Source organism: Cannabis sativa, chromosome 6 (genome assembly GCF_029168945.1).
Source record: "Cannabis sativa cultivar Pink pepper isolate KNU-18-1 chromosome 6, ASM2916894v1, whole genome shotgun sequence".
Lineage (NCBI taxonomy): Eukaryota > Viridiplantae > Streptophyta > Magnoliopsida > Rosales > Cannabaceae > Cannabis > Cannabis sativa.
The window spans coordinates 2872323-2886939 of NC_083606.1; the positions used below are offsets into that span (position 1 = coordinate 2872323).

The following is a 14617-nucleotide window of genomic DNA, read 5'->3' on the forward strand; positions in this document are numbered from 1 at the left end:
ACTGTTGGGGTTTTTTTTCTTAAAAAAATATTATTAAAAAAAAAATATTATGTTATAAATATTTTTAGTAAGGAGCAAAGATTATGTTTAATAAACAATTTTTTAAAAATTTCTCTTGATGCAATCAAACGGATAAAATAATTTATTGTAATTCTAATAAATAAATCAAATATTTTTAAAAAATAACTAACAAGAATATTATAACTTAAATAAAAAATATATTTATTAATTATTATTTATTTTTTAAAATTTATAAAAATTTATTACATATATTAAAAAAAAATTAACATAATTTTTGACATACTATTTTTTATTTTTTTTTTACAAAAGTCCTAAAATATATAACACTTCAATAAAGATGCTATTAATTATAATTAAATATTACGTTAAGTTACCTTATATGGTGAGAAAAATTATTTGTTATATGAAGATAAAAAATTAAATTATATTGTGTCAAAATTTCAATAATAATCTCAAAGTAAAAATAAATAAAATTATATAATGTTTATTTTATTTTTTTGTAAAAAAAGTCCCGTTTCAAATTTCGCCCTAGGCCTCTCAACACCTTGAGACGGGCCTGAATATACAACAGCACGTCAACACTATAGACTATAGTATATATAAATTTGTTATACAAAAATAGTATAGAAACAACAAGTATTTTATGTATATATATAATTCAAATTCATAAAAATTAAAAAATTAAATAAAAAACTATAAATCTTAAAAAAAAAATTGATATATAATTTTTAAAATATAACATGCATGTTTCTTATTTTATTACTTTAAGAAGTTATATTCCAAATATATTGTAGTTGTAATATACATCCTATCTTTAGTCTTAGTTTTTCATAATTATTTGTAATATACACACAAAGTTGATATTTTTCCTTGGCAGGCCAAAGTCTCTTGATCAACTCTATTTTGATAGAGAAGAATCTAATGAACGAGTATCGTCGTCCCACAAAGTTTCGAAAGAAATTTATCGAATTTGTAAAAAAATTTTATGGGAGGAAAAGGCAATACCAACAAGATGCATTTAGCATCCTGATAGTTGCTTGTAAACAGAGATCACATAAAAAACTTGAATTTCGGGAAGGCACAAAATGGAACAAAGCAGCCTTAGCTAAGTATCTTTGAACTTTAACTCTAAAAAAAAATGTGTTATTGGTAAAATTAGTAAATTGTATCTACTTAAAAAGCACCGATATTTGTCTCATGAGCTTTGTAAATAAGAAGAAATCATCTCAAAAAGATAGGTTTGCTTAAAGTTTGTTTAAGACTTGTAAATTTTATGTAAAATGAAGGGATTGTCTCAAATATGATATAAATCTACTTGTTTTAATTAATGAAAGTAGTTATTGATAAAAAAAAAATTATACAACCTATTTATTTTTGAAAAATTCAAAATACGTTACAACGTCGAATGAATATAAAGTTTAAAAATAATTTGTTACACATAAAATAAAACATGCATGCATCTAATATTTTATTTATATTTTAAGCATTATATATTTTTTATTTTTTTTTATTTTTTTATATAAATAAAAACATGCCTTTATATATTTTAACAAAGGAGAATTTTGTTTGCATCACATTTAATAATTTTTATTTTCTATAAAAAAAAAATTAAAAAAATTATATCCTAACTTAATACTAGTTTTTCTTAATTTGTTTCAAACATCCTATATTCTTAAAAAATGACTGAATTGTTAACAAATTTAAAGTGTCATTTAAGTTAACTGCCACTATAGATTATTTCAAAATTTATTTTAAAATTAAATAAAATTATAAAAAGAAAAAATATTATAAATTTTGAAATAATTTTTATATAATAATATTATGTATATCTTTATATATTAAAAGTGCCTATCTAACGGCATTTCTTGGTTTAACATTCTTGGTTTAACAGAATATACTTAAAAATAAAAGAATATTCTGTTAAATTTAACGATTAGGTTTGATCTCCCGTTAAAAAATAAACCCAATAATTAAACCAAAAAATTAAACAATCTTTTAAATAAACAATCTTTTAAATATTAATAATCTCTTTTTAAATTAAAAAAATCATCTTAGCCACATATCTCTCTAACAAACTTATCTTGGGAGAATATTAATAATTTTTTTATTTATTTTTTAAAAAAGAAAAATATAGATAAAATATTTAGAAAAGATAATATAAAAGAAGATGGATTGTGTTGGCTTAGAGATTTTTGGGCTTGGGCTTAAAAAAATAATAAAAAAAAAAAGATAAAATGGGTTGTAATTAGTATTTACCTTATATGTTTGTGCTTATTTTTAGTTTTATTTTTAATTTTACCACCAAGAGGAGAAGGTTGAAAAATATTAGAATATGAAAATATTATTGGTGCTTATTAGTAATTTGCAAAGAATGTGAAAGTCTATAAATATATAGTTGTGTAGTTATTATTAGATATGAAATGAGATAATAGAACTTTTTTCAATTAGAAGATTAATGTACATTTTACTATTAATAACATACATTATTATAACACAACTATATTTTACTTACTAAATATACTGACACATATTTTATTTTTATAAAACAAATCGTTCAAATAATTATACTATTTTAATTATTAATTCAAATAAAAAACTAAAATATTAAATAAAACTAACACTACGTGGCTTGGCACGTAACAATCACCTAGTTAATATAAACGTGTCATATTTACAACAGTAAAGCAATCCATATTGTCAGTTAACTGTGAAAAATAGATGACATCTTAAATTTGCTAGCAAATTTTAACTTGGGAGATTAATTACAAGTGAAATAATAATTAAGAGGGTTAAATCTCAAAATTTTTTTTGTAAATATAAGAAAAATTTACATATTTGAACAAATTTTTTTGAAATATTACAAAAATACTTCAATACGGAAAAAATTTTATTTCTACGTTTTGAATTTTTTAATTTACAAAAATACTTCTTCAATAAAAACAATAAACTATTTTTTAGTTGTTTTATAGTTAATTTATAGTTGTATTATAGTTATCATAAGTTTATTTTTTGGTTGATTTATAGTTGTCGTAAGATTAATTTTTTGTTATTTTATAATTGTTTTTTTTTCTCAAAACAAAATACATTTTTATAATTTTAAAATTTTATAAATAAAAAAAAATTATAAATAAACATTAAAAAAAAATATTTATGAAAATTTTCCTAATATAATTCCCTTTAAAAAAAAAATTCCCATACTATATTTAGAAAACGGTTAACATAACCGCCACGGGTAATGAGGAAAGGGCCAGACTCAGCGTAAGCACAAAGCCAAAAGTAACGAATAAAACGGTGCGTTTAAAGAATCCGAATTAGAAAACCCGACCCGTATTTAAGATTTTTTTCCAGCATAGGAAACCCGGTTCGGACAACCCAAAAAAGAAAGAACAAACCAAACCAAACCAAAGGCCTCTCTTTCTCTCATCTCTGAAATCAAACTCTCTCTCTCTCTCCTCTTTCTCTCTCCTCAGCCAAAATTGCCACACACTACTACTGCTATCCACACGTTTCTCTACGCTTTCTCTCTCTACCTTCTTCTTCCACCTCCATTTCTGCATCTTCGCACCTCTGGAGGTCCTTACGCGTCTCCAATTTCAGACCTTTTTGGGGGTTTTTTGGTTGGTTCGGTGTTTTTAGGGTTTGTATTGTTCTGGTGAAGCAAAGTTGTTTTCTTTTATTAATGGGGTGAAGGAAAGTGGGTTTAGGGTGAAGTATAATGGAGTGGGATAGCAATTCCGATCTGAGTGCGGATGATGATGAGGAGGAATTCATGCTTAACGATGTTGATGTTGGTAAAGCTGGTCCTGGACCGATTCCTTTTCCGGTTGAGAATCTGCTACAAACGGCTCCTTGTGGTTTTGTTGTTACTGATGCACTTGAGGTTGACCATCCAATTATTTATGTTAATACTGTTTTTGAGATGGTTACTGGGTACCGTGCTGAAGAAGTGCTTGGTCGAAATTGGTTAGTGTTTATGTCTTTTTTCTTTCGTTAATTTTGAGTTTTGATTACAATTTCTGGGGGTTTCTTTGTTTTGTTGTTGGAATTATGGGTTTGTTTAGGTAATTATGGGGAAAAATGAGAACTTTAGCTACATTTTGACAGTGGCTTGTTTTGTGTTTTTGTTGCTGGGTTTTGGTCCTTTTGGTTTCAAATTGAGGGGTTTGGGTGGTAATTGTTGTGGTTAATGTGGTTCTTCTTTGGTGATGGTAGGTTCCTGACTTGGGTTCTGAAAAAGGTCTTATATTATTGCCAAACAGACCAATTTTTTTGCTTTGGTTTCTTCTGGCTCTAGTTCAATCTAGGAAATTCATTTCTCTTACTATGTTTCTTTGATCAGAGCTTTTCCAAAATGAAAAGAGAAATTAGATCATGAGCTACTTGATATGTGTTTGATTGAGTGCACAGTTATAAAGGTGTGTTAATGACCAATCAAGTTATTACTAATTTTGCCTGTCTGGCTGTGTAAGGTGATCAATTGTTTATCTCTGGAAAGCAATTTCACTTGGTAGTGTATAAGAGTTTTAATGCTTAATAATGGAGGGTTTTCCTGATTTGTAATCTCTGTATGTAGACACTAGGTAGGAGGAGTTAATCTGTTTAGTGGAAACACATTAGTTTACATAATTTAAGATTTTGGGTTAGTTGTTAGAGGTCTAAGAGAAATTAGAAGGATAGGTGCAACTTTCAAATTGTTAGGCATAATTGTTTGCATTGGTCAGATAGGTGAATTTACTTACAGCAGTCTGGAAGCTGTGCCAGAAAAGATGATAATTTCATTTGACATAAAGCCAGACTAATTAATAAAATTCTGGTCAAATATTGGGTTGCTCACATTTTTGAGGGGCTTTCTATGACCAAGGGGGTTCGAAGTTGGAGTATGTTTCCTTTCATTTGTCAGCCAACAGAAGATTCTTGGCTTGTACCGAGCTCTATCGTGTACTAGGTAGCAAGTTACTATGCCCAAATTCATTAACTTCAACCAGAATTATGAGTTAGAGAGGAACCAAACCCTTGTAGATGCAACCTGTTGGAATTGTGAAGTATGTGCTTTTGCATATATGCTCTTGTCAACTTATTTATCTATATCGTAGAAATGTGAACTGTCAACTACTGTAGTACACTGAAATGAACATATAATCAGTTATAACCAAAAGCTACTATTAGTCGAATCTCTTGATTATCATTCCTAAAAGTAGTAAAAAAGTTTCTCCTTTTTGATAACAGCCATATTACTGTTTTTAAATTAATATTCATATACTATGGTGGTATGAGTTTATGAGAAAAGCCTAATAATCTGTATAATCCTTTATTTGATATTTGAGAATTGATCTACATAGTTTTTTAGTTAGTCGTTTAAACATACTAACTTTAACTAAAAAATATTTAATTTGATCTGAAAATAATCATATGGGCTGTTTATCTTTTGAAACCTATACAAAACTTTATATTACAAACTTGATTGTAACGTTCTTTACCCTCCGTCTAGCTGATTTATACATTTATTTTAGAGCATTTCTCATTCTTTAGCTTTGATGTACATGTATATGGTATATCAATTAAAATTTCATTTGTTAGAAAATAATTTTATAGGCTATTCGGTTCGTGACTTTATCTTCTGTTGTGATTGGATTATATTAATATTTCTAGAATTCTAGTTTGATTGAACTGCATGTGATACTGCTCTACTTTTGTCCAGTGTTTTATCTTTTTTACAAATTATGTATACATTGGATTTAATTACCGGACCTTGCTTGTGCATGTAGGGAAATGTTTGTGTCTCTTGCTAGCTTTTGTTGTGTTCGAGAATGGTTTTCATGTTGCAAAGAATTCCAACTTCTTGCTGTTATGATCTGTTTAATGATTTTATGGTATAATCACTGGCGATTTGTTTGTTGCAGTGCTGAAGTATTTTGCTTGTGAATTTCTCTAGAAAATTTGTGTACTTTATCATTTTGTAGTGTTCCTTTGTTTTAATGATTAGTTCGAATGGAACTGGGAGTTCTGTTTCTGCTTGAATACTGTTGCTATGGTTATCACTACAAGTACTAATTGATTAGAGTGGTGTCTTGGTTCTAATATTTTATCCCTTTCTTTCAGTCGTTTCTTGCAGTGTAGAGGTCCATTTGCTAAAAGAAGGCATCCTTTGGTGGAGTCTGCAGTTGTTTTTGAAATCAGAAGATGTCTTGAGGAAGGCATTGAATTCCAAGGTGAGTTATTAAACTTTAGAAAAGATGGATCCCCGTTGATGAATAGATTGCAACTGACACCTATTTATGGAGATGATGAAACAATAACTCATGTGATTGGCGTCCAATTCTTTACGGAGGCCAACATTGATTTGGGTCCAGTGCCAAGTTCATCGCTCAAGATGTCTGCAAAATCTTCCGAGCGGTTTCGTTCTAATCTTTCCACTTTCCGCCCTATTCCTTCCGGGGACCGAAATATTTGTCGTGGGTTTTGTGGAATATTACAGTTGAGTGATGAAGTACTGGCCCTCAAGATACTTTCAAGATTGACTCCCAGAGATATTGCATCTGTTGGGTCTGTGTGTAGACGACTCTATGATTTGACAAGGAATGAGGATCTTTGGAGAATGGTTTGCCAAAATGCTTGGGGTAGTGAGACGACTAGTGTTCTTGAAACAGTGCCTGGTGCAAAGAGATTAGGGTGGGGTCGACTAGCACGGGAATTGACAACTCTTGAAGCAGCAACATGGAGAAAAGTGACTGTTGGAGGTGGGGTTGAACCATCACGTTGTAACTTTAGTGCTTGTGCAGTTGGGAATCGTGTTGTCCTTTTTGGTGGGGAAGGAGTTAATATGCAGCCAATGAATGACACGTTTGTGTTGGATCTGAATGCAAGCAACCCCGAGTGGCAGCATGTCCAAGTGAGCTCTCCTCCTCCAGGTCGTTGGGGTCATACGCTTTCTTGTGTGAATGGGTCTAATTTAGTGGTATTTGGAGGTTGTGGAACACAGGGCTTGCTAAATGATGTTTTTGTGTTGGATTTGGATGCCAAACCTCCAACTTGGCGTGAAATATCCGGATTGGCTCCACCACTACCAAGATCATGGCACAGTTCTTGCACCCTTGATGGAACCAAGTTGATTGTTTCTGGTGGCTGTGCAGATTCTGGGGTACTTCTGAGTGACACGTTTCTACTTGATCTCTCAATGGAGAAACCCATATGGAGAGAAATACCAGCAGCATGGACACCTCCTTCTCGGTTGGGTCACACACTGTCTGTATATGGTGGTAGAAAAATTTTAATGTTTGGAGGTCTTGCCAAGAGCGGGCCACTTAGATTTCGTTCCAGTGATGTGTTTACAATGGATCTAAGTGAGGAGGAACCATGCTGGAGATGTGTCACTGGAAGTGGAATGCCTGGTGCTGGAAATCCAGGGGGCATTGCTCCTCCTCCTAGACTTGATCATGTGGCTGTGAGCCTCCCGGGTGGCAGGATCCTAATCTTCGGTGGGTCAGTTGCTGGTCTTCACTCCGCCTCACAACTTTATCTCCTTGATCCAACAGATGAGAAGCCCACATGGAGAATACTTAACGTACCTGGGCGGCCACCAAGATTTGCTTGGGGGCATAGTACTTGTGTAGTTGGAGGAACAAGAGCTATAGTCCTTGGTGGACAAACCGGAGAGGAATGGATGTTAAGTGAGCTCCATGAGCTTTCCTTAGCAAGCTCTGCCATCTGATTCAAAGGATTCACAATAAGTTGTAACAAAGTGGTCACTGCATTCAACGACAAGGTGTTAGATCTCTCCGAAGAATCAGTTGGCAGAGAATCTTGTATCGGTCGCTAATAACTCTCTTGACGATGATATCTTACTCGAGTCAGAACTTGTTTTCTTGGTACGACCATTGTGCAAATTCTTTTTGTACCGGATAATTGTTCTGGCTCGAGAGATGGACTTTTAACTTGTTTCGAGAGTGACTTGTGACCGATCAGTCTTTGTTTTTTGTGAGGTTTGTGTGAAAACTCTGCCCCCCCTTTACTCACAATTAATTGTTCCCTCCTTGTCAGGTTAGTAGTTTATGGTATAGACAGGTAGTTTTTATATGTAGGCTTATTTTCTTACTTATTGTGTCCCATATGTTGCTTTAATTCAGGTTCTGTAATTTGAACCAAAGGAGAAAAAGAAAAAAAAACCCGAAAAAAAAAACCAGAGGCATGTTTATATTGACAATACTGCTAGTCTTCTCTCTTTTTCTATTTGTAATGAAAACTAGTTCAGCTCTTCTTCACTCCTCAAAAACATGTCTCACTCAGCTCAAAAAGGATTTTTGTAGCAAAGATGGCGAGGCAGGACCGAAGAAGCCGCCCACCCCCTTATTCTGCATTTTCGTGGTGGTGCTTGTTCTTCGTCCGAATAAAAAAAAAAATTCTTAATGATAGTTAAATTGGGAAAGAAAGAAAAAAAGTAACAAGGAAAAAAGAAATATTTTATTTTAATTTCATTTTGCTGCCTTGATCTTTGTTCTTTAAGTTTGTATATCCAATTCTGTTTTTCCATTTTTGTTTTTCATAGCCAGATATCTCTATTAGAGTTGTGTAATATTTTGGCTCTTTTTTGGTTGTTTCTTCTTTCATTCTCATTTTTATGTTTTCATTGATTAATTAAGTAGGACAAAATAAAACTTTGGTTTTATAAATTGAGAAATGTTATAAGTCCCCGTTAGTATTTTTTTCGGTGTCATATTACTATTAGCGCAATTAAGTGTTGAGTTTCATATAATTTATTATTATTTTTTAAATGGAGTTTCATATAATTTAAGATAATAATTTTTAAAGGATATCGCTAATCAATAATAGGACGCCGTAGGTACTACTGGCATGTTCTAATTATACTTCATGTTTTAATTCAACAAGCTTACCTTCATGTTTTTTCTTTTAAAATAAAAAATTGGTTAAGATTGTGATGTTGTTTTTATTTTAGTCTAAAAAAAATTACAATAACCCTTTGATTAGTAAAGGGTTGTTCATGCTATGGGTGCTGAAGTTAATTTTTTTAAAATCTTCTTAATTAGACATATTTTAATCTTGAAATTTAACTTAATACATTCTTTTTAGGGCTTAATAATGAATGAAAATGGAACACTAGACCCTTGTATATTGTTGGGAATTTTCTCTAAAAAGGGTCATCTACTTTTTTCTTTATTATTTTTTCCTCTTATGGGAATCCTGTACCCAAACTTTAGGATAGGGTAGACCATTATTAAAAATATATTTTTTAAAAAAAAGGAAAACTTATCCTTATGTAAAGAAACATAGTACGAGTATTGTTATTAGATACAAAAGAATCAAAACATAATACAGGTATTGCTATAAGACACAAAAGGATCAAAATATGGTATGAGCATTGTTATTAGACACTAGTAGTAGTGTTCAACACCACCTAGAGGTGGTGTTTTGCGATTAGTTAGTGATATTCCATAAAATGTAATATCAATTTATATAAGATTTCATAGTTAATTACATCAATAGTAATTTAACACTTTAAAAGGTGCTTCGTACAAATGATTCCTATTAACATTATATACTCCCACTGAATTATGTTAAAGTTTTAGGAATAATTAATGAATAGGTATTTTTTTTAATTAGTCATTATGTATTTAGGTCTTGTTATTTGTGAAATAGTACCTATCAAAAAATTAAGAAATGTTAAAAAGTACTACCTAAAAGTGTTATATCGCTATTGGTATATGGATTATACATAATTTCATTTAATAATTATTATGGAATATCACTAATTATTTACAAGGTGACACACTTAGAGTGCTAGGCACAAGGTGGGGCCTAATAGCAATACTCCGAAAATTTTGATAAACTATTTAAATGTTCTCTGCTTAAATTTTTGACAATTATTTTCTATATCGGAGATCATTTTACAAACAATATTTTGAAATTAAGTTAAAATGCAAAATGAATCTAAATGCAAAATGAAGGAAAAGGTATTAATTGATTGTAAAAATACCATTACGCTACACTCAAAAAAAAAATATATTATTTGTAAAAATACCATTACACTTTAAGTGTAGCGTAATGGTATTTTTACAATCAATTAATAGCTTGTAGCTTAAAGGTCTTAGATTCGAACCTAAACAGAAATCATGCTGTCAGTTTCAATCTCAACGTGTTGCCATTGTTTGCTCTTGACCTAATTAAGAGCTTTCTTGATTCCCATGACTTCTACTATTACAGCAGAATAGTAGCCTCCTCCTGCATTTGTTCTAGCTCCAATAAGAGTGTCGATACTATCTCTTGCTACCGAATCGAAACTATACATAGATTTTAACTCAAAAATATAGTTGCATCAACATTAATTTTAATTGCGTTCTCAATTGATTTTTATCCAAAGCTCAGATCCGTCACCTTTGCTGCCGAAGGAAATCTTATCAGGAGCTTTCCTCCGATGATCAAAATATATAGATGTCATACAACATTGTTTAACATGAATAATTACTTGCAATTTTTAAAATAAAATTGGATGTAAATATCTTCATTATTAAAGGAAAACAATGTTCATTTTCTTCTGTCATAGTTAGAGGATGATCAATATGGAATACAAAATGTTAGAAAAGTAAACTTATTCTGTTATTGATAGAAAATGAAAGAAGGGCAAATTAAACAAACAAAAAAGTCCAATTTCTGGTTGAACATCTCAGATCTTTGCACAATATTTATACGATATAGAACAAACCACCCCGAAGAAATTCACACCGTTCATCAACGCAAATTCACATCTTTCTCAATCTTTATTCTAATACTTTAATATGTAATCAAACAAAAGAATGGAATGAAGATTGTTTCCTTTTTTTTCCATTCTATACCTTAGTTTGGAAGCCACTAACTATACTTGTCAAACAAAATCTTGCAAATTCTATCCCAAAAGAAAAGCCAGTGAAAATAGAAGTTGCAGAATGAAAGAGATATACTCGTAGTACTCCAAGAACTTTATTTATTATGTACAAAGTTCCATAATTATTTTCTAAAGCTGGCTGTACAAAACAAAGAACAACTGAACAACCTATACTAAGATCTTACTATATCTTATATCACGCTGGACTGGACTGGACCTTAGGACTGTTCAATAGGCCAATCCACCCGCAAAAGGATCTCCGTCGTGAAGTAAACTCTCCGTCAGCCAATAACCATCCCACGAACCGCCAACCCTCTGTCGGAAAAAGACCAACATGTCAATTCAATTGTTGTGAAATGAAAACTTAGATGATTTCTAGTAGATGTCATCAAAGCTCAAGTCTTAAAAAAAATCAGAACTAGAAAAAACGGATTATATAACTACTGAATTCGCCCTATTAATCACAAACATCAACAAGTTCCCTCATATCAATTCCACCTTACCATGAAGCAGTAATGGTATTATTATTATTATTATTATTGTGGAAATATATGATAGTATAAGACTAGATCACTATTTTACTTCAAGTGTGAGATAATTATATCAAGATTAAGTTGTAGTGTAAATATTTAATTTTAACTCAAAGTTGTAAATAAATAAATAAGTTTAATTTTAGTGGTAATAATAGCTAATTTTAGTAGATATTATTTTTTTATTGGTATATTTAAGGAGAAACTTACAAAAAATACTGGAATTTGAGTTAATTTTTACAAAAATACTGCTACACGGACATTTTTTAAAAAATACTGTGATTTTATAAAACACCAGTAAAACACAAAGCAGAACAATTCAAAACAACAGTAGAATATTAGTAAAACACCAGTGTAAACTTAAACAGTATACTGCAGTATGAAATTTTTAAAAAACACAGTAAAAAAATAAAAAATACCACCTGACAGTATTTTTGTAAAAAAATAACAAAAGTTAGTATACTATATAAGCTCCAATATTTAAATTAATTTTTTTTAAAAAAATAAAAATTTAATAACTTAAACTAATTAAGAATTTTCACGTAAACAATTTAATTAACATTTAAGATAGCTACAAAAATTCAATAATTATAAATTAGGTATTATTATCCAAAAATTAAATTTAAGTATTTAATAATAATAATAATAATAATAACAATATCATGAAAATATGATGAAGAAATCTGTGGTTATAGAAAAAGTGTTAGAATGAGGAAACCTGAATCATGGTGAACTGAAAAACCTCTTCTTCCTCAGGACGATTTCCCCTAATCCAAACTCGTTGCTTGAACCGATTCTCTTCAACAAATAAACTGCTCAAAATCTTTCTCTCTCTGTGACCCAGCAATACTCGGTACGTCGAATGGTGAAAAATCCTCCTAAACCGTTCAAACTGACCCAGATCAAAAAATGGCCCAAAATAGGTAGACCTTTCAAAAGGATCAAACCCAGCAAACCTGTACATAACTTCAATTCCATAATCTTGACGGGGTTGGTCATTGAATTTCAATGCATCAAGTTGGTGTTGAACAGCTTCTTCTGCCCCAAAATTCAATCTTGGACCAAAGGGTCTTTTTTTCCGAGATTCAAGCCAGTCTTCGGACAGAAAATTGGGAACGTCGCCGGAAGCTTTGACGCCATATCTGATCGAAGAAGAAGAAGAAAAAGTTGAAGTTGCAATTGCAATTGCAGGTGTATTGAATTGTTTGGGTTTCGATTTGGAAGAGATTGAAGAAAGGATTTGGGGACTTTGGGGATGGAGATGGAGTGGTGACAAAGAAGAGTAAAACGACATCGTCTTTGACCTTAACACCAAAAATATTGAATATGTAACTATTTTCTTTTTCTTTTTCTATTTATAGATCATCAAGTTTAAGCCTTTTGCTATTTTTTTTTTTTTTTTTTTTTGACTATTTCACAAATACATATAAACAAGAAAAAAAATTATAAAAATACCATTATAGGAAATTTTAAGTATTGTTATAATTTCTTACACCCTCCTAATGAATGGGAGATGCCATGGTTCTTTCAAAAGTAAAAGAGGCCTGCCTTAAGGGGATCCAATGTCCCTTCTTTTATTTGTTCTTACCATGGAGTACATGACTAGACTCTTGATTCAGAGATCCAATTTAAAAGGTTTCGGGTTTTACTCTCTTTGTAGGTCTCTTAAACTCGTTAACCTTTGCTTTGCAAATGACCTAATTATCTTTTGGAAAGATAATGATAAATCGGTGGAACATGTGTATGAAGCTTTTAGAGTTTTTAGTGACTCAACGTCTTAAGGCTAATGAAGATAAATTTTTAGCCTATTTTGGTGGTGTGGACATCGCTTGTAAAGACTGCATTTTGGGACTGTTACGAATGAAGGAGGGATCTTTCCCCCTCAATTACTTGGGGAATCATCTTAGGCCAACCAAATGGCGAGTTTCGGACTACGACATTATTCTTGACAAAATCTACAAGAAGCTCCATAGCTAGTCTAGTAGGAACTTATCCTTTGCTGGAAGAGTGCAATTAATTCACTCAATTTTGTTAGGGATAAAGAACTACCGGATGAGTTTGTTCATTCTCCCTCAGAAAATTACTACTGCTATTGACAAATGTTGTAGAGATTTTCTTTGGGGAATGAAGGGCAATCGAAGCAAGTTTCATCTAACTTCTTGAGAGAAAGTTTGCCTTCCTAAGAAGCTAGGTGTTTTGGCTTTCGAGAAGGAAAGAAATGGAATATTACCCTTATGGCCAAATTTATTTGGGCCATCTCAAAAAAGCAAGACAACTTGTGGGTTCGATGGGTGAATGCCGCTTACTTAAAAGGTCAAGATTTTTGGGAATAAAAAATATTTATATCAAATTTATGAATCCAGTTTATATATATACACACTCAAATTTAGTTATGTAAGTTATGATTAAGAATATATTAAATTACAATATATATGCATTATCAGATACGTTACCTGATTAAAAAAAAAAAAATTAAAAAATACGTTCATATATAATTACATCTAAATGACAATCCAATGTAGCAATAGCTAAAAAAATTTCTTATAGATCAAAATCTCAAACCCTATTTCAAAAGTTTTTTTTAAAAAATATATTACCTAATTAAAAAAAAAATTAAACATACATGTATTGCACTCAGCATCACCTAATTGAACCTAATTAAAAAGAAAATTAATTATACGTGCATTGCACGTAACATCAACCTAATATACTTTATATATATCAATATCAAACTTTTTATATAAAAAGTTTAATCTTGGAAAGACACGTGGAAGCTCAAAAAATAATAAAACAAATATTTTAATATAAGGCAGTGTCGTATAAAACATTAAAAATTATACTGTATAAAAGAAAAAAATAACGTCTAGCAATATAAATATAAAAAATAAGAAAAACTCCGTATACTGTATAATTTTCCCTTACTATTATACCAAATCAAACACTTACTAGAGCACTCTCACTTTATAATAGCTAAAAGCTTAAAAAAAAATTAACAAAAAAAAAAAAAAAGCAAAAGGCTTAAACTTGATCTCCATCAAATGTTCTAAAATCTTAGCTATTATAGTTCATTTTAAACTTGAAAAAAATTCTCCACATATAGCTCAATAAATAGTGGTGAGCTAAACATACTTTATGTTTTTTTTTTTATCTTCATTCTTTAATTAATTCTATTTATTTCTTTTTTTGGTCATTT

At 30.6% G+C, this 14617-nt stretch overlaps 2 protein-coding genes across 4 annotated transcripts; one reads left to right on the forward strand and one right to left on the reverse strand.

Annotated features, from left to right (window-relative positions):
* Positions 1-3381: 3381 nt before the first annotated feature.
* LOC115724942 (adagio protein 1) lies at positions 3382-8492 on the forward strand. Of its 2 annotated transcripts, XR_009688188.1 has the most exons (3): positions 3409-3984; positions 6121-8058; positions 8145-8492. XR_009688188.1 is itself a non-coding variant. In XM_030654318.2 (2 exons), the coding sequence occupies exons 1-2, from the start codon at positions 3737-3739 to the stop codon at positions 7727-7729; spliced, it is 1857 nt and encodes a 618-aa protein (XP_030510178.2). In that variant the 5' UTR covers positions 3382-3736; the 3' UTR covers positions 7730-8492. The 2 variants fall into 2 exon arrangements, 1 of the variants encoding a protein (XP_030510178.2); XM_030654318.2 differs by having other exon boundaries at positions 3382-3984; positions 6121-8492.
* Positions 8493-10956: 2464 nt separating this feature from the next.
* LOC115695948 (uncharacterized) lies at positions 10957-12787 on the reverse strand. 2 transcript variants are annotated; one of them, XM_030623056.2, is made up of 3 exons: positions 12381-12787; positions 12143-12302; positions 10957-11209 (listed from the first exon to the last, which is right to left on the reverse strand). In XM_030623056.2, the coding sequence occupies exons 1-3, from the start codon at positions 12716-12718 to the stop codon at positions 11123-11125; spliced, it is 585 nt and encodes a 194-aa protein (XP_030478916.2). In that variant the 5' UTR covers positions 12719-12787; the 3' UTR covers positions 10957-11122. The 2 variants fall into 2 exon arrangements, with proteins under 2 accessions (XP_030478916.2, XP_030478915.2); XM_030623055.2 differs by having other exon boundaries at positions 12143-12780.
* Between the last annotated feature and the right edge of the window lie 1830 nt (positions 12788-14617).